A 19915-nucleotide genomic window follows, 5' to 3' on the forward strand; every position below is an offset into this window, starting at 1 on the left:
CCATATATAAATTACAACAGTCCTCCCTGTGCCCTCAACTCTCTATCTTTCTTTATTTTTCTCCTTTTCTCTCTCTCTCTCTACTAGAGTGTTCGCTTCATGAGGACCAGGATTTTGATGCGTTTTGTTCACTGTTGTATCACTGAGATTAGGGAGCTAATAAATGGCAGAGTTGGGATTTCGGTTGGTGTAACTGATTCCAAGCCCTGTGCTCTCCATCTTTATGTGAGCTCCACAAACTTAGCTAAGGACTGGATCACTGGAGAGGTAAAAGAAACAAATACACATCCTATAGTCCATAACTTAGAAATATTTATTTGTAATTTAGTTTATATTCAGTCAGTTTATTACATTCTTTGCCTTAGACATGTCCCTTGCTTGGTCATAACTTTCCAACCAAAAATAAGGTCTTTCTTTGATTCATTGTTATTAACAAGAAAAAACTTTAGGGCCTTTATGTCATGTTGGATGAATGTCCCAAGGGAATTAGTGAGCTTGGATTTCCAGGAGACACCCAAGAGATTAATATTGCTGTCCAAGAACCTAACATTGGGATGACCACTTTTTTCACTTGCAGACCAGTGCTGAAGGGATGAAATCATTTTAGCAGCCAGGTTGAGGTAGAAGCCTTTGTTGGTAGTTCATGGTTGCAGTGAATCCCCGTCTATAATTTTCTGAAATTAACTAACTAGAGCATATAGAAAAAATTTAAATGTTAACCTCTTTAATGTATAGCATTATTAAGATACATTTTGTGCATTTTGAGTTCATTCTCAATTTTATAATAGACTCAATCAAGAAAGGCAAACTATGGAAGATGGCTACCCCAAATTTATTAAAGATAACTTTCCTAGAATTGAAAATAAAATAGATGCAATGTATGACTAACCTGACAAGTTTTTCTATTCTAGAAAGTACTGTTTTTAAAAACTTTTAAGGTTGACTGTCATCTAAATATATCAATTTAAAGGATATATATATATCCTTAAATTTTATATATATAGGGCTATCTAAAAAATCTTGGGGTATTACAGTAAATTTTGTCTTCTAGTTTTCTCCCTATTTTCCAGTCTTTATGCAATAAGTTTATTACTTTTTAAATCAGAAAATTTATTGCTTAAAAATATGTAACAACTTCTACTTTAGTGAATTGAGGTAACAAGGTGAGGTTAGGCTGTTTCAAAAATAGACTTTTTGATTCATTGTTTAAATATTAGGGATTTTAAAATACACTGAAATTGCTTGTTGTTAAAACCTCAGGCCCCGTTTCTCGAGCTGGTTTTCATTTCTATTATTCATTGCCAAACCCTGTTTTTTTTTCCTTTTCAGAGACATTTGGGCATGAATGGGCTAGAATGTGTGTTCTATTCCTGGTTGTTTTCTCTTACAGTATTTTGTTAAAGCTGGCAGAGGTGGACATTCAGTGACCACCCTTTTTAACAAAACACAATAAAAATTAAAATTCATTTAGGAATAGAGCCCAGGAAATTGTGTCTTGACTTTCAGATGTCATACTCGAATAAGAACTGAAAAGACTTTTATTTTCTCTTGCAGATTCTGTTTATTTCTTTTGTGGATCAATCCAGTACGAATGCAGGATCTCTGAAGACTATGCAATTCAAATGTTAAAAGTAAATGACCTCCTAAATTGCTGATCTTCTGCTTTGTATCTTCAGCATCTAAAATAGTGGATTATGACATGATTGTGCATAAGTAGGTTAGGTGGGACACTCTTACACCTTAATCTAGGGTGTAAATATGATTAAGTGTTTAAATTCTAGTTTAGTTCTCTTTTTTTAAGAGTATGTGAGCCCATTTCATGGGGTCATGGGCAAAAAAAAAAGGACAGAATGAAAGAAAATCAGAGACTAGAGCAAAGCAACCATCAGAGAGTGTTTAAAAAAATAATTACTTTATGCAGTTACAGAATCAAATCATTTACCTTTTAGAAAAATAAAGATACTACTAAGTGTCATTGTCAACAGTGATCATTTACAATGCTCTAAGCTGAAGCCAAATTTTTTATCACAAATGTTCTTTGGTTTACACAATTTTCATAATTTCAACCCAACTCAAATGGCCCATTGTTCCTATTATTTCATTATTTCTAATCAGGAGCACCCCCGTGCTTTACTCAAGAGTTGTTCATAGACGTTTTAGGTTCTCTTCTGGGTGATGTTTTGAACTTAGAAACTGATGATAACATATGTTTTAAAAATTCCCACATTGCTTATATCTGAATCAGCAGTAGATACACATACTGCACATATCTAATTTTGTCTACAGTTTTGCTTGCTTGTTCTACAGGTTTTCAAATTTCCCAGTGATTCGTAAGCTTCTTAGAACCATTTGTATATACCAGTTCAGCCTCTATGTGTTTAAGTGTTAACCAGAAGGCCTGGCTTTCATTTTAATAATTAACCTGAGAGAAGGACTTGTGTTGACAAGCAGTTTGCCAACACATTTCCATGTGTTGACACATCCTGATCGCTGTATAAAACCAGTCCTCCATGAACAATAGCCTATAGTCGAGCAGTCTGATGATTTTCCTAAGAAATCAATTTCTATTTTAATCTTCTGAGGAATTTTTATTTATTCCAGTAAGAAAATTGTGAAATGTGTAACAGTATGTTATCATTAAACTTTCTGTGTTTTATCTTTTGCCCTGTCTATATTCTTAAGTGAAATAAGAAACTAATAAAATATTAAAGTGGTTTGACAGTAAGCATAATTTTGAAACTTGAAAAATGGTGACATTTATTTTTATTGTTCATTAAAAATCCTTCTTTATGGGATAGATAATATTGCAATCACTGCAAGTAAAAGGCTCTTATCCTATCCTTCATTCCATCTTCATAGTGACTAGCATAGTATCCTGCATAGTTGATGCCCAATCAGCATTCATTATTCAATAATGAAAAGGGCTTTAAAAAATTCTAGTTTCAGGTGGTAACATTTCTATAAATATATGAAATCTATAAGTAGAGTTAGCCTATTTGATTCTTTTCACCCACTTTCAAACATTAAATAAAATGACACTTGTTTTTAAACTTCTTGTTCAAGGACTTCTTTTTTATTATCTAATGTGACCTTAAAAGACTATAAAAATTTATTGGTAAAAGCAAATGCTTTCTAATGAATCGATTTCTTATAAGCTTAATAGATGAATCAAATTTGTGGATAATTTTCACTTAATCTCAAAGTTAAATGTTATACATGGAAGAGGTTTAAATCAAATTATTATTTTGCATTGCTGATTGAGCCCAAATGTAATATTGAACTCTGGAAATAATCTATTGTAAGGATCTATTTGGCTTTATTTTGGATAAAAGCATAATAAATTTCCCTCAAGTGATTGCTTACATGTGATGGGTTTTTCTGGTTTTCTCTGAGGTACTGGCTAATTTAGATGATAGCATTTTACCCACACGTTGGGATACCCCTTCCCTACTCACTTTAATCTGTCTTCATGCTCCTCCTGTTTGTTAGTATTCTCTGACCTAAACTTCTCTCTGACTCTTAATCACTTAAATTAACTTGTGTTTTCAATCATTCAGTCAATCTGAAGATCATGGCCCATATTTCTCTATCCATTTACATCTGCAAGGGACCAAAGATGGCATTCTGAATTCATGGTATTAAATGTGTGAAGTTCTAAAGGGAATAATAGACTAGAGGCCCCTAAAGGACAGTTTTCTGAAGTTGTTGGAGCAAAGGTACTTCTATTATTCAAAGTTAAAAGTGAAAATCAAGAAACTTGAAAATGGCCATAGCGTCTTATTTTTCCTGAGCACTCCCAGAGGTGTGGGAAACAAGCAGCTCTGTTTTTGAGAAAATATCTGAGAATGGATGGAGTAGAGGTCATATTCCATGGTGGTCAAAAACATGAAGACTACTGGCCTGGATTCAAATGCTGGTAGTAGCATTTATTAACCATATCACCTTAAACAAATATTTAACTTCTCTGTGTCTTAGAGTATTCATACGTAAAGTGAAAAACAAGCCTTCCTACAATACCTACTTTACAAGACTGTTGTAAGGATTAAATGAGATAATACCTTTTAAGTCTAGCATGCAGTAATCCCTCAATATGTATTAGCCATTATACTGTATTCCAATATACTGTATTTGAATACATTCTTCTACCTCTGCCTGAATCTGTAGGGAATTCATGCAGGGCTCCATATTTGTTGAGAGGTCACACCAGTGCTTTTAAATTCCAGCTGCAGCACTCAGTCCTGTGATGAGTCTCCAAGCTTGGTTCTGGTCCATTTCTGTGGCCTTCAGGTATATATAATATTTCCCTCTTAGGTTCTCTGGAGAAAATGAAGTTTAAAACTCACCAGGTTATAAACATTCTGGAAACAAGACTACATTTCTTCTTATGGAAGTAGGTGTACCATCTTGATATTCTTATCTGAAAAAGTAGAATAAGCTACTTTCCCACAAAGAGGAAAACATTTTTGCCAAGTGAAGTGAAAATTTTACTCTTCCCACAATAGCCATAAATATGCTGAGGCCGTTATTTTGCCAGATGGTTTTTGAGACCCTGCTGAAATGAGAGAAGGCCTCATTTTATATTTCCCTCAAATTCTACCAGAAACCACACTTCTTGGGAGGAAAAAAAGTCCCCATGTAAGCATGTTTACCTTTAACTGACTAGGAAGTTGAAACTTGTCCATAAATGATGACTCACCATCATAGGCCTATAAAAGTAAAGGTACTTGTCCGTGGAAAAGCAGCAGCCTCCAGGCACAACCACTCAAGATGTACCCAGGTGTCCTGGCTGCCTTCCTCTTCTTGAGTTGGACTCACTGTTGGTCTCTGCCTCTTCCCAATGATGAAGATTCTGACGATTTGTCCGAGGAAGACTTCCAGTTTGCAGAGGTAGAGTATTTTGCCAACCCCAATGGTGTGATACATCTCATAAATGTCCTTTTCTTTTAAAAGAGGATCATTGTGGTCTCTTTCCTAGAATTACCTGAAATCATACTACTATCCTCTGAATCCTGCTGGAATCCTGAAGAAGACGGCAGCAAGCTCGGTGGTTGACAGGCTTAGAGAAATGCAGACTTTTTTCGGCTTAGAGGTGACTGGCAGACTTGATGATAACACTTTAGATATCATGAAAAAACCAAGATGTGGGGTCCCTGATGTGGGTGAATACAATGTTTTTCCTCGAACTCTCAAATGGTCCAAAATGAACTTAACCTACAGGTAAATCATAGACTATCTTTCTTTAATATTTGTTATATTTTTTAGTATCAGATGTCTAATTTTCAGCACAAGCTACGGGTGACAGAACACGTGTGGTCCCATTATTTTACGTAGGCCTTAGATATTAAACTGGAAGTTAAGTATGTCCAGGAATAACTTTAATACTGTTGATGAGAATATCTCATAGCATCTATTATGGTTACATTAACCCAGCATTATTTCTCATTGCAAATCTCAATTTATTTCTTTCAGATATGAAATCAAAATAGAAGTAAAAGTAGTTTCAAGGAAATTTGCAGAGATGCAGTAATCAGGCATATTTATTATAAGAGTGCTAAAAATGGAGAGTTTCATTCTCTATGAACTTTACAGAACTATTTCATTTGTTTAGGCTACAGTGATACAGAACTTTTAGCATGCAGTATAAGTTATATTAAAAATCTAAATACTTTAAGATGTCAAATGGTCAAATCTTTGGAGATACTCAAATATCTGATTGAATTCTTCATTTTATAGTCTTTGTATGGCATCATAATTAATAAGTTCTTGGAAACAATGGACCTTTAGTAGAACTTTTAGAGAAGCCATTGCATTTTGAGTAGAAAAGCAGTATTCCAAGAAAATATATTCTAAAATAGCTTTCACCTTCCGAAAATTTGATGGAAACTTTCTCTGTTGAATAGAATTGTGAATTATACCCCTGATTTGACTCATTCTGAAGTTGAAAAGGCATTCAAAAAAGCCTTCAAAGTTTGGTCTGATGTGACACCTCTGAATTTTACCAGAATTCAAAATGGCACTGCAGATATCATGATCTCTTTTGGAACTAAAGGTAATGATGCAGAATTTTTATATTCTGCTCCTTAATTGGCTCCATTCTTTTCTTCCTTCTTTCAGTTATTCATTAATTTTTACAGAATTCAACAAAAATTTTTTAAGCACCTGTGCTAGGCACTACTTCATATAATTAGAGTCTTAACTCTTGTTTTTGTGTATAGAGCATGGTGACTTCTACCCATTTGATGGACCTTCTGGTCTATTGGCTCACGCTTTTCCTCCTGGACCAAATTATGGAGGAGATGCCCATTTCGATGATGATGAAACCTGGACAAGTAGTTCCAAAGGTAGTATTTCTTATAAAGATATAATTCATGATTATCAGATTAGATTAGATCATTAACCCATTAAGAAGAAGTTTAAGCATACTGTAAATTATATTTGGTATTTGATTCTATTTTCCAAGTTAACAAGTATGATAATCTTCTACTTATTAGTCTCTACAAGTGACATTTGTATAAGCCAATATGAAACATTAAAAATGAGCAAAATCTACTAAGTCTAGTGGCTCGAGGGGTACTAGCTAACTTTGAAACAGGATCAGAATGCTTTCCGTCAACGAAGGTGCTGTTATTGTGGATTACCTTTGACATGTTGAAGAAGTACAGTTTATTGCAAATATAAATCTAAAAACTATTAGGGCTAATTATGTAGATCGTAAATGAGTTGGATGTGAGTTGGAATAGTTTTTTCCCTTGTAGAAATATTAATGGCACAAGTCCAGTCAAATTTCTGTTCTCTATTATATGTTACTTGTTTTAGACTTGTCTGTATCACTGATTTTACAAATACCACTTTAACAAATCAATATAGTGCCTTACTTGAGAAAGCATGAGACAAAACAGATTAAATTATATTTACAAGAGCAAAATGAAACTGAGTGTTGAGTGAATTCAGTCAGTAGTTGAGTCTTCAAGGCTCAAAAGGATTGGGAATATTAATTTAGGCAGAAAAGCAGGATTATCACAACTAGGACTTAATTTTGGAGCTATATGGACTCTTAGTTGTGACAATTAAAGGGTAGTCTTCAAAAACAGCTACTTTTTATTATTCATTTAAATAAAAAGAATTATTTTTCCAAGAAGTAAAACTGGGCCTTGAATAGTCAATGTCTCAATGCATACATCTCCAAGCTGTCTTTGGAAGGGAAGGTGAGAATTTATATATTTAAGGTCTGAATATTTAGCAGGTAGGAATGATTTTAGGAAGAAAGAACAACACGTAGTATTGTTAAGACATAGTCACAATAAGCTTCAGTTTTTGGTTCCTGCATAAATTCTGGGTTTGAAAAATTTAAGTGAAATGAATGAAAACATCCATAAGTCAGGATTAATTTTTCAGCTGAAGGCCAAGAATGATACCCACTGCTAGTTATTTCAATGAAGAATTACTTGTCATTCAGATTATCATGAACTTTGATCACTCTTATGGTCTGCACAATTCACTAAGTTTGTTATACATTTTCTTCATGCATAGGCTATGAGAGCAAAGGGTATTCAAGGTCAAATTGAAACCAATGACTCCAGCTTTCATGTGTTCTTTTGATATTTTATTATTTTTTTTCAATTTAAATTACCAGTATTAGGAGGCTCAATAATTGGTGGAAAGAGTGACTAGAGGAAATAGTGTAAATACAGTGACATGGTAGTCTTCGAGAATAGAGGAAAGTTGGCCAATCATGTCCAGAGTTTCTGTTTCTTTAAATTCTAGAGTCTAGAGATATTCTGGAAAGGATCATTTGGTTGGAATTTGCTCCCAAGTACATTCTCGGAGATCCTATTTAATGCATCCTCTATGCTTGGTCATTATACCTTTGGATGCTGCCTCCGGTTTAGATGATGTTCTAGGCAGTACTGTAGATATGTATCATCCTATATTTTTTCCCATGAGTTTCCAGTTAAAGTCATCACTGTCTACTTTCCTCACCTGACATGAGAAAACAAAGAGCAAATCAGGATTACTAGTGTCTTCACAATAAATCGTTTTTGATTACTAATCAATGTGTTGGTACTCTGTGTAGGCAGCTATAATCGAAGAGAACACCAAATTATTTATAATGATTAAATCAATGTTTTAAATCTTCCTTTAAGACAATGAATATTAACTTTAAAAAGTGAGTTAAATAGCCAAGAAAGAGACATGGTGACATAATAATAATAAACAAAATAATATTTATTCTGTGAATTGGTCATTGGAGGACTTTTTTTCTGTTTCTTTGTTTTCTTACAGGTTACAACTTGTTTCTTGTTGCTGCCCATGAGTTTGGCCATTCCTTAGGTCTTGACCACTCCAAGGACCCAGGGGCACTCATGTTTCCCATATATACCTACACTGGCAAAAACCACTTTATACTTCCTGATGATGATGTACAAGGGATCCAGTCTCTCTATGGTAACTATTAATTTATCAGTTTAACAGCAGAAGAGATATATACATTTATTTTCAAATTATTAGTGAATTTACCATTACCAATATTGCTGTCCTGGTTTTGTTATTAAAACCTGGAGAAACACGCTCATGTTTTCTTTCCAAATCAAACTACCTGCTCAAGTAGAAAATATTCCATTCTCCAAAGTTTTGCAGAATGTAACTCCTCATGTTTGTATTTTATACATTGTAAGGTACATTTGATATCCTCACAATACCTCTGACATCAGAAAGAAATATTTTATTCACCATTTAACCAATGAAGAAACTAAGCTTGTAGAGTTTAAATAGTGTATCGATAGCAGCACAGCTGGGTGAAACACAGCTGGATAGTAACACAGCTTTTGGGATAGCTTTCACCCAGCTTATACAGGGAGAAAGTGAGATTTTAACCAGCTTTTACAAAATCTGGGTATTCTTTCAACTACTCCTGTTTGCCACAGTAGAATCCATTCAAGTGGCCTGTGTTAGTTTTTAACCAACATCTACAGTGACCATTTGTAAGAATCTATTCTTTTATTCTTCCAAATTTTCAATAATATTTACAAAATAATTAAACTTCAACCCAAACAAGCAAAAGTACCTACCATAAATAGAAGTAAAACCACAGTACACAGTCATCAGTGTAAACACTTTTAGAACACAGAGCTCAGAAAACTAGCTCAGGCCACCTCAACCTATTATTTTCCCTTCTGGATTTAAATCTACTACAGCAGCTAGTGTAGGCACAGGCAAGAATTTTGCAATTTTTACTATTTCTACAATATCTTGACTGAGGAACTTAATGATAGAACTAATAGGACCTATTTAGAGAAAAATAAGTTTAGAATTATTTTATTTACTGCACCTCTTCTGCACTCATGTGAGCTGGTGGAACAGTTCCCAACATGTGGCCGGTCATACCAGAATGGCTGAAGACTTAGCTTTTCACTGAGATGCAGCTATGATGTGGTCAACTGGTAAAGCGACATGAGCTGATGTTGACAGCTGATAAAATAGGCAAGAGAAAGAGCCCAAATGAGGGCTGCCATAGAGAAAACATGCTGCCAGAAATGGCTTTGAGAGGAATGTGTTTCTCAAGCGAAGTCTGTCAATAGGTTGTGCAAAGCATGGGGAAAGTTTCCTCAAAGTCTTTTCTCCACCCCCCCACCACCCCATTTCTATCACCAACCTCAAGAAAGCTAAATTTGTAGCTGAGATGATTCTCAAGAGTCTTGGAAGATGAAAACAGAAGGAGAAGTCCCATAGGCAAGAACTTGATAACCATGGAGGAAGGAAGTAGGATTACAGGTTCTTTGGAGTATTATGTAGTAGTGGCAGGACTTACTGCCCTTTCTGCTCTCCATTGGCAGAATCAGGTCATCCTCAGTAACTTCCTTCACTCATTTCATGACTGCAGGTCCAGGAGATGAAGACCCCAACCCTAAACATCCCAAAACGCCAGACAAATGTGATCCTTCCTTATCCCTTGATGCCATTACCAGTCTCCGAGGAGAAACAGTGATCTTTAAAGACAGGTACTCTTCGTATTATTTTATAAAACCTGCATGTAACTAACATTTGTGAGGCCATGTCTTCAAATTGCCAAAACATGTGGTCAAACTTCCAAAGAAAGGTGAAGTTAGTGAAAATAATAGAACTTTGGATAGTTTATTTACATATATGAGAGGAAGTAAATAACTGATGGATAAATGTTTTACTTTTCAATGGATAGTCTTGGCATTGTATAGCTTCCTTTTACATCTTTGGTTGTAGTTTTTCCTATAAAGACATATTTACAAAGTAAATATAGAAATACAATTTATTTATTTTAAAATGCAGTTATTGAAATCAATTACCATGTTAGTAAGCTGTTACTCATAATTCCACATGAATTCCTTTTGATATGGAAAAACTTTGGTTCTGGTAACATATGTTGGAATTTAAGAGAGGAAGCACTGTACAACCTAAATCTATAGGTGACAAAAAATGAAATACTAATTTTTAATTTTGATATTGTTTTAATATCCTTATTTGTTCATTTGTTCATCTATTCAATGAATTAATTGTTCCCTCATCTGTGATCCTATAGCATTCCTACCTTCTCTACTATAGTTCTAATTTCATTGTGCTCCAGTATTTTCTCATATATCACTTTCCCCAGGCCATGAGATCTTGGGAGCATAGTTTGTGTCACTCATGTTTTCTTTCCAGAGCCCAACACAGTGCCTGGCACATTTGCTTGCCACTTAAAAGATATGCAAAATTGAACAAAACATGGTCCCAGCCCACAAATGACTTGGAGCCTTCACAAAGGCTCTGTGAGATTTTAGACTTCAATAATTTAGGATAGAGTTAAGATAGCAACAGCTTGTTTAACTGGCACTTAAGGGAAGTGGAAATCTTTCACCCTCATGGGAGCTAGGGAGTGGTTGTGTCTAACTTACCTGTATTGATATGGAGAAAGGTGGCTAGCAGGATAGACATATTGCACTTGAAAAAATGATGGCAAACTCTGCATTTTTACTTTTGTGTTAGATTCTTCTGGCGTCTGCATCCTCAGCAGGTTGACGCAGAGCTGTTTTTAACAAAATCCTTTTGGCCAGAACTTCCCAACCGTATTGATGCTGCATATGAGCACCCTTCCCATGACCTTATCTTCATCTTTAGAGGTAATCTTTCCACCAGTGAAACCCCCCACATGTCCAGAGCAGGCAGTGATGAACTTCATGTTACCAGAGACTTAATAAAATGATTGTTGTCAAAAATACACCTAAATTAAGAATCAAGTATAACAAAATGGGAACCAGAAAGCACCTGAAACCTTTCTACCAAGTGTCCCCAAATTTGACAAGTAAAAAGTCTACATTATTACTTATCATATCCACTCTTTATTTCACACCAATCATGTCAGTTTTTTCTCTTATTTCCTCTTAAAAATTATTTACTAAGCAAATGTAATAACAATGAACATTTTTAAAAATTGAAAATAATTATCTATAATTCCCCCTTCTGAAAAGTCAACTTATTTTATTTTATCACTTTATTTTCTAGTCTTTCATCATATGAAATACATATTTTAAATATTTATATTCATAATGTATATACATTTTAATATTCTACTTGACATAGGTTCCCAAATTGTTATTCCAGCTTCGTGATCATAATTTATAATGGCTACATAGCATTTTACTGACATTGTTTCTATTGTTTGACTATTATAGTAAAGCTATAATGAAGTCACTTTTTAGAGAAGAAAATAATTTTCTACTGGTATGAAATTTGAGTTTTCAAGTTAATTTCCTATTCCTACTGTGCTGCTTATTCATACAGAAATCTTAATGTATTTTTCACCCAGTTCCAAACTTAATATTCAGAGGTATCAAATTGTCAAACTAATCATGATATTTGGTGGGCTATACTTACAGTTAGGAAACTGGCATTTTAAATCCTCTTTTTTGTTTGTTTGAAGAATGTGCATATTTCTGTGTTTCATAAACATGGTGACCACAAACACTGACTAATTTATTTCTAAATGTGTAAAATGAGTCTTTCTTTGTTAAAATCTACATATGTGAGTTTTAATAGATTCCCTTGAATAATAAAACAATTCTTTTACTTATTCTAGGCAGAAAATTTTGGGCTCTTAATGGTTATGATATTCTGGAAGGTTATCCCAGAAAAATATCCGACCTGGGATTTCCAAAAGAGGTTAAAAAGATAAGTGCGGCCGTTCACTTTGAGGATACAGAGAAGACGCTCTTCTTCTCAGGAAACCAAGTCTGGAGGTATGGCAGCCATATTTACTGACCCATCATCTTATATCATAGAGGAAAAGTGAGTCTCGAAAATCCCTTGCTACTTAAAATTATCTCATGAAGTATTGTAAATGTCATACCCGTCATTCATTCCCTTCCATGCCAGCTCCAGCAGGTAGCTCTTAACACAGGTATTTAAAAGTCTCAAGCCCTCTTGAAAATACACATATAATTCTTCCCCTTTCTGGGCCACTCTTCTCTTTCTTAGGCATTTGTTGTACTACAACCATGGCAAAACTCTCTCTCTTATTTTGACATCTTAATTCCTTGTAATCTTTCTCCTGGATTCTCTTTCTTGTCATCCTCTCTTAATTTACATGGAGCTCCATCTTCTGTGGCCAGAGAGGACACAAGAATAGGTACAGGAAAAGACTGAGCAAGAGAAGGCCACAATATCTAGTCTGTTGATTCATCGGAGAGGTTGGCCAGGAAGCTGCTAGGCTTGTAGTTTGTGAAGCCAGCTCCTTTTGAAGAACAAGTAGAAAAGGAATATTGAAAACACATGTAGAGCTCAAGGCAGCTTTGACATTGGCAATATTTATGAGCCCAAATCCATGTCTATATTCAGGGATGATTATCTCATAGGTACACAATAGTTGAAATATTTTAAATGGTAACTTTACTCCCTCTACACACACACACACACACACACACACACACACACACACACACACATATATATATATATACACTCATTATATATACATATATATACACTCATGCATGCATGTTTACAAACACATACACACTCTTACATATCATCTTTACGTTTTGGCTTCTTTATTTCTGATAATGACACTTACCACTATAAAAATTACTGCCAGGTCCTACCTGCACTAGTGTTCCAGTCCCTTTACCTTATATGAGGTCTATTGCTCAGTCAAAATGGATTGCTTAACATATCTCAAATGCACTGTGCTTTTATCTCCCCACAACCTTCCCTTATGCAATTTTCTTTGCTAGAGGTCTTTCCCTACATCTCTGTCTTTTGAAATTCCATCCATTGTTTAAAGTTAACTTGAAAGTCTTTCTTGATCACCCCATTCAAAATTATCTCCCTTCTCATGTAACTCCCATGACATCTCATGTTTACTCTCTCATGATGTTTAGCCCCTATTGCCTAATGTTGCAGTTTTGTGTGTATATGTCTTAGCGTTCTTGATAGTGCAGTGGTTCTTACTTTTTATCTATTGAAACATACCTCAAAAATATAAAAGACTTTCATCAGTAACAGTAAGAATATTACATCACAGGAGGCTGTTCTCTTAGGTTAATTTCAGAGTGTGTTTTGTTGGCTAGGGTGTGAGTATGTGCAGGGGAAGAAGAGTATGGAATATAAAGTTATGAGAGGGGAAAGCTGCGCTCCCCTTCCTAGTTTTATTTCCACTGTATGCCTCTATAACTTTTTAGTGCAGAAATTGAACCTTAAATAGTTTGGCATCCGTTACTGCACTTAGCAAGTTGTCTTACACATAGTGGGAGCTCAACAGATAATCGTTCAATGCATAAACATATATTTCACTCTAAGAACACTTTCCTAATAATATACTTTTATAGCAGCTATACAAATTTTGAAATAGAAATGAGCTTATAACTGTCTTTACAAAGATGGTCTTTAGGCAAGTCAAAATACCTCACCAGGTACCCACTGTATACTCAGTATTATAATTCCTAATTTTAAAAAGCTACTGGTTGTTTCAAATGGACTTAAAAATTTGAAACTTTTGTCAATTTTGAAAGCTGCCATTATATCCATTGTACTATTTCTAAAGTAATTTACCTATGACCTACTCAAGAGTTTCTTTTTCTTATTAAATAGCTATGATGAAACTAACCATATGATGCATAAAGACTACCCCAGACTAATAGAAGAGGACTTCCCAGGAATTGGTGATAAAGTAGATGCTGTCTTCGAGAAAAATGGTAATTAGTTCCATTGAACTGACCTTAATGGAGGGCTTCTGTAACCCCTTGAAATAATTTCCTTATAAAGGAATTTTAAACAGAACTTAGATGTGCTGATAAATGTCTGACAGTTAAGGGATTACTTATTCTTGTGTAACTACTGACACAGACAGCAAACAAAAATTAATATGCTTAGAATAAATGAGAATTTTACTTAATGACTGCTAATTCTATGAATAAAAGATGCCAAATCTTAAACACTACCTTAAATTTAAAGATATTAAGATGCAAAAAGTATAGTTCAAATCAGGGGTGGAGTGGGGAGTAATTTATATATGAAGACCAATAATCATAGCTATATAATGATTTTTTGCTTGAATTATGGAAAGAGATGTTATCTGTAACTTACAAAAAATAACCAATATCAATAATTCAACCATCAAAACTGGAACTCCTGCCAATACAGCAATTAATTCGAGGTGACAGTTTAAGAGAGCTGGAGACATTTATACCTTTCCCCTTCTTTAAATTATAAGCAATATATTAAAACATTAGTGGTATTTATAAAGATAAACACTGGAATGTTAAAAAAAAGTGAAGCTAACAGATTGGGCTTTTAAAAGTAGCTAGAGTAAAACATTATTTTCAAACTCTGAAATTTTCTTTTTGGTCTTTTCCTTTTAGGTTATATCTATTTTTTCAATGGGCCCATACAGTTTGAATACAGCATCTGGAGTAACCGTATTGTTCGTGTCATGCCAACAAATTCCCTTTTGTGGTGTTAAATGTTTTAAAAATATTGTTATTTAAATCCTGGAGACCATTTGGGATAATGCTTCCAGACATTTTTTGGGGGGGCCATGGGGGAGGGAGAGATATCAGGGGAAAGCTTAGTTCTGTGAACAAGCTTCAGTAAGTTATCTTTGAATATTTAGTATCTATACAGCTATGCGTGGGGCTGGAACCACAATGAATTTTAAAGTCATGAGATTCATTATCTCTAAGGATCACCTAATTCTTGTGTGCTATACAGAAGCAGTAGTTGACAATATTCTACATCAAAAATGGGATATATGATCTGTCAAAGAGAGTTAGCTTAATATATTTATAAGGAAACTTTGCAAAGACATAAAAGTAAATCACATTTATATAATTAATGAATCATCTTTACCAAATAGTATAAAGTCATATGAAAATGCAATTTTGGGGGAGCATATGACAGCCATACATAAACAACAATAAACCAAAGGGAAATGTCTGTAATAAATATATTATAGACAACTTTCCAAAGAAATAACTTGGGTTTTTCACTAAAAATATTTGGATGTATGTGCCCCTCTTCATTCGGAAATATCAGAGTCACTAAAGATATGAGACAAAGACTAATGGTGAGGACAGCAGATATGGCCTTTGTATTGTGTTTAATTTTCACTATTGACAATGACTCAAGGACTACTCTCAGAGAAGACAAATATTTCTTTTCATATTTATAGAAGACAAAGAGAGATGATCTCTCTTTGTATTAAAATATTTCAGGTCTTTCAAAAATATCAAAGTATACTAAAATTGTTAACAAAATGGTCTAAAGCCACAGAATCACTTTTTCATAAATCATCTGATTATTTAAGGCTAAAAGTAGTGTTTTAACCCTATTCTATCTAAACAATTGTTTTAATTGTCCAGTTTACCTTGGATATATAAGCTATTTTTGAAAGAAATAGACTAAAATTTATCATAAATTGGAAGTATATATGTTAAAACAGAGATATCCAAAATAAAGGAAATATTCTACTGGATTATGGTCCTCTTGAAAAATGAAACTATGCCTTTTTTCTCCTTTTTTTTTTCTTTAATCCCTCAGAACTTTTTACAGTGCTTGGCACTTGGTACTTATTGAATATATGAATGGTCATCAAGGGAAGAACCTTTGTGTTGAGAGATCATGTTCCTAAAAACTCAGGCAAAGAAAAGAAAGTGTATTATATATGTGAAAAGTATTAGGAAGTGTTTATATTGTTTATAATAAAAAGTTATTTTCAACAGACATTGTCATACAGTATATTTTTGTCTTTTGGTATAATTTTAAGCTTTTCCTCACACAAAGAATGTCCATTTAAATTATTCCTTTTTCTTGCTAATCTCTTTGTTGGGTTGTTTCTTATAAGAGCACTAAATTCAAATTTAGTATTAATTGTACCCGGCTTTTTTAACTCAAGTTCTGGTCGAGTTTGGTCAGCCTCATGCTGATGAGCCCCATTTACTGGGCCAGCTTCCTTAGATGGAGCCCACAGGCTCCTCAGAATCTTCTCTGCTGAGAGTATTACTTGGTAATGAAGTGGAGAAAGCAGTAGATCTAGAGTTAGGACTGAGTCCTAACACCAACTCTGCCATGAACTCGGGCATGTTACTTCAGGCAGCTCATTTAATCTGTGTGGGCTTTACTTTGCTGATGTTTAAAATGAAAGGAATAGCAGCTTTGGGGAAATATGAGGAAGCAGGGAACTCTAATGGGGAAGACAAACACTACCTAGGAAACTCAGGGCCACTGAGCTTAAACATTAGGTCTTTTGTGTTTTCTTAAACAGTGTTCATCCCCAAACATTTAATAAGTATCTGTTCTATGTCAGGCACCTAAGACATTGAGATAAACTAGAAAAACTTGATCTCTACCCCTGAAGAGCTTCTATCCTACTATGAAAACAAAGCGATTAAAATTGAGTAAATAAAGTGCTTTTCCAGGGGAGAAATGACCACCTGTTATGGGTGCAGAGAAGACTGCTCTTACCTTCCTCCCAGTGCACCCCCAAAGTCAGTCTATGCACTTTTCATCTTCCTTGACAATTTAATAGGATTACTGATTTCTAAGTTTTGCTGTTGGTGTAGAACATCATCTACCCATCCATCCATCCATCCAATAAATATATAAGGTATAATAAGTATTAATTTCTGTCCTGTGTCAGGAACTTAAGTAGATGCTGGGAGTACAGTGAAAACCAAAACCTCAATACTTTCTTGGAGCTCACAGTGTAGTTGGGGAGACAGACATTAATCAGATAAGTATAAATTACAACTGTGATAAATGCTATAAGGTAAGGAAAATTGCTCTGAGATCCTCTCATAAGAGGGATTTTACCTACTGTATATATTGGGGGGAGGGAAACAGGAGCGTCTTTCAAGAAGGGCAACACAAAGGAAGAGATAGATACCCAAGCTGACATAAAAAATGAGTACAAGGCAGTGAAGGGAATCAGGGAAAGAGTTCCAGGCCCATGCCTTCAGACAAGAATGGATCTGTTGGAGCTCAGTAGAGTTACAGAGAGGGTTTTTTTCACCTGCACCACACAGCTTGCGGTATCTCATTTCCCCGACCAGGGATTGAACCAGATCTCAGCAGTGAAAACTCAGAATCCTAACCACTAGACTACCAGGGAACTCCCTTACAGATAGTTTTATGATGATGTTGACAGAGTATGGATAGGTAAAACGTACCAGGAAACCCCCTAAATCCAACCATGTTCCTCCTATCTTTCACTATGCCAAATATAAATCAGAGAATCTCTCTATGATCAATAACAACAAAAAAAGTATTGATTTTTAAAGACTGTTAGCACAAAATAACTGTCTATGCTAAAAATAAGCATAGGTCATTGCAGGAGTTGGCATGTGAATATCTACTTCTTGGTAATTGAGTCAGTTGATGGAAATATTAACTTTTTTGAGCATATGGGTGCCTACATTATTCTGAAACAAGGTGGGGTCCTGTTTCCATCAGAGCACTGGGGAGGCCCTTCCCCAGTGAAGGCCTTGGTCCTGCCTGGCGCCCAGTGGGTCAGTGCATGGTACTGGTGTGGTAAAAGGCCACTCACCAACCCCATCCCTCATCTTAAGTGGATGACTTAACTCTGAGGGAAACCCCAGGTGGATGGTGTCTAACTCCTCTCTGCATAAGAATGGTTGCTTTAGAACAATACTTCTCAATGTGTGTTCTGTAGGCCAGCAGCATCAGTGCCACCTGGGAACTTGCTAGAAATGCACATTCTGTGCTCCCCCAGAGCCAGGGAATGAGATCTGTGTTTTAACAGGGCTTCTAGTCCCTCAGGTCCCAGAGTCCCTCAGAAAATCTCTTGTTCTGAGAGAGATGACATTGGTGTTCCCAGGAGTCAAAGCTTCCTGCTAAGATCTTGGGGAGCACTGTATTCTACATTCCTTCCAGAAGGTTCATAGTATATACTAGCATATTAAAGGCTACAAATAATCCTGTGTCAAAGAAACTGTTTAACCTATTGAACAAGGTTTTCCAAACATATCTGAACATGGAACATCATTTACTTTCTTTTACTCTCTTTTTAAAAGAGGTGTTTAACTTGATTTCAGAAAAATTTTCATTTGCTTTATTATTTGCTTGCATGCTCTCTCATGGATGCCTAGATAGATAAACCAGTAGATAAGAGATATATAGTCAGGATTTTTCCCAACTCCCATCTCTGCTCCAGCCTCAATTTCAAATGCCCAATCTGATTGGTGTTACTTGGATCAGTGTCCTTCCACTGTGGCCAGAGTACCAAATTCAAATTACACCAAATGTCTATTTGGAGTTTACCAGTGGGGGCAGGGGTACTATTTAAAAAGAACTCAATATGAGTTGAGTGGTTGGGCTTAATAGGTTATGCTATAAAATATGTTACAGTTAAAATACAAATAGCCTGTTCACACAGATATTCATGTATGATGTGAAGAGACCAAGTTAGAGTGCATTTGCCCAACACACTGCACTCAAGTCGAATTGTAGATAGTAACAGCCTCTTCATCAAATAATAAGGGTGAAAAGTTTGAAAACCCCCTCGAAGTGAACCAGTAGTTTAAATGTTTTGAAATAGGAGCAATTGATGAGATCCCATGCTGGTGAAACAAATTTTGTCCTGGAAATTATCCTGGGAGAACTTTCACGTTAAATTAAAAATAGAGTCCTCAATCCCTGTATCCTCATATCAGAATAAAAATGCCAAAATATATATAGCAGGCCTCACAAAAAGATAGCCACCATACTTCTCTACTAAATTTAAGTCCCAGTTACAGGAAATACCTTGGTATTTAAGGATTCATCATAAGGTTGTGAGATTCAAAATACTTCCATTAGGTGGCATCAGCCATACTGCTTTGAAAATGATGAATCGATTTAATTACAAAACAAAACTAATACTTCGCTCTTTAATGTAAGGATGAGGAATCTGGCCAAATTGCTGATGGTTTAATCCCTGACTTTATGCCGTTGACTTTCAAATAAGGTTTAACAGCTTAGGAATTCAAGAATAGCTTGCTCTAGTTTCCTTATGTATCCCTGTCACTCATCTCAACTCTAAAATTTTCCTTCACGGGAGGTGAGAGTCAGGAAGCTGTGTCACACCAAGCCACCAAGACCTGCTGCAGGCCCCTTGGAGCTGGGGTTTGTGCGTCACCACAGACCTCTGGGTGACAGGCTCCAACATGAACCACAAAATACACAATGTACCCAGAGAATGGAATCACACTAAAAAGAAACCAAACTAGCTGGCAGCAAGAGGGAAGAAAATCTCAAATTACCAGTCCAATTACCTGGAGACAATGTTAAGCATAGAGGAAGAGAATGCTTAAGCTTTCCAAATGTTCTTTCTCACATGGTTTAGTTTTTCTAAATTTTTTTGGATGTTTATACCTGCCTGATATTCTAGAGTTTGTGAAATGCTGATTTAGGA

General features: G+C 35.2%; 1 protein-coding gene across 1 annotated transcript; it reads left to right on the forward strand.

Moving 5' to 3' along the window:
* The first annotated feature begins 4767 nt into the window (after window positions 1-4767).
* MMP13 (matrix metallopeptidase 13) lies at window positions 4768-15066 on the forward strand. The gene is made up of 10 exons (XM_065882738.1): window positions 4768-4887; window positions 4976-5217; window positions 5901-6049; window positions 6216-6341; window positions 8284-8445; window positions 9881-9998; window positions 10999-11132; window positions 12089-12248; window positions 14098-14201; window positions 14868-15066. The coding sequence occupies exons 1-10, from the start codon at window positions 4768-4770 to the stop codon at window positions 14966-14968; spliced, it is 1416 nt and encodes a 471-aa protein (XP_065738810.1). The 3' UTR covers window positions 14969-15066.
* The last annotated feature ends 4849 nt before the right edge of the window (window positions 15067-19915 follow it).

This window comes from Phocoena phocoena, chromosome 8, assembly GCF_963924675.1.
Source record: "Phocoena phocoena chromosome 8, mPhoPho1.1, whole genome shotgun sequence".
In the NCBI taxonomy this organism is placed as follows: domain Eukaryota; kingdom Metazoa; phylum Chordata; class Mammalia; order Artiodactyla; family Phocoenidae; genus Phocoena; species Phocoena phocoena.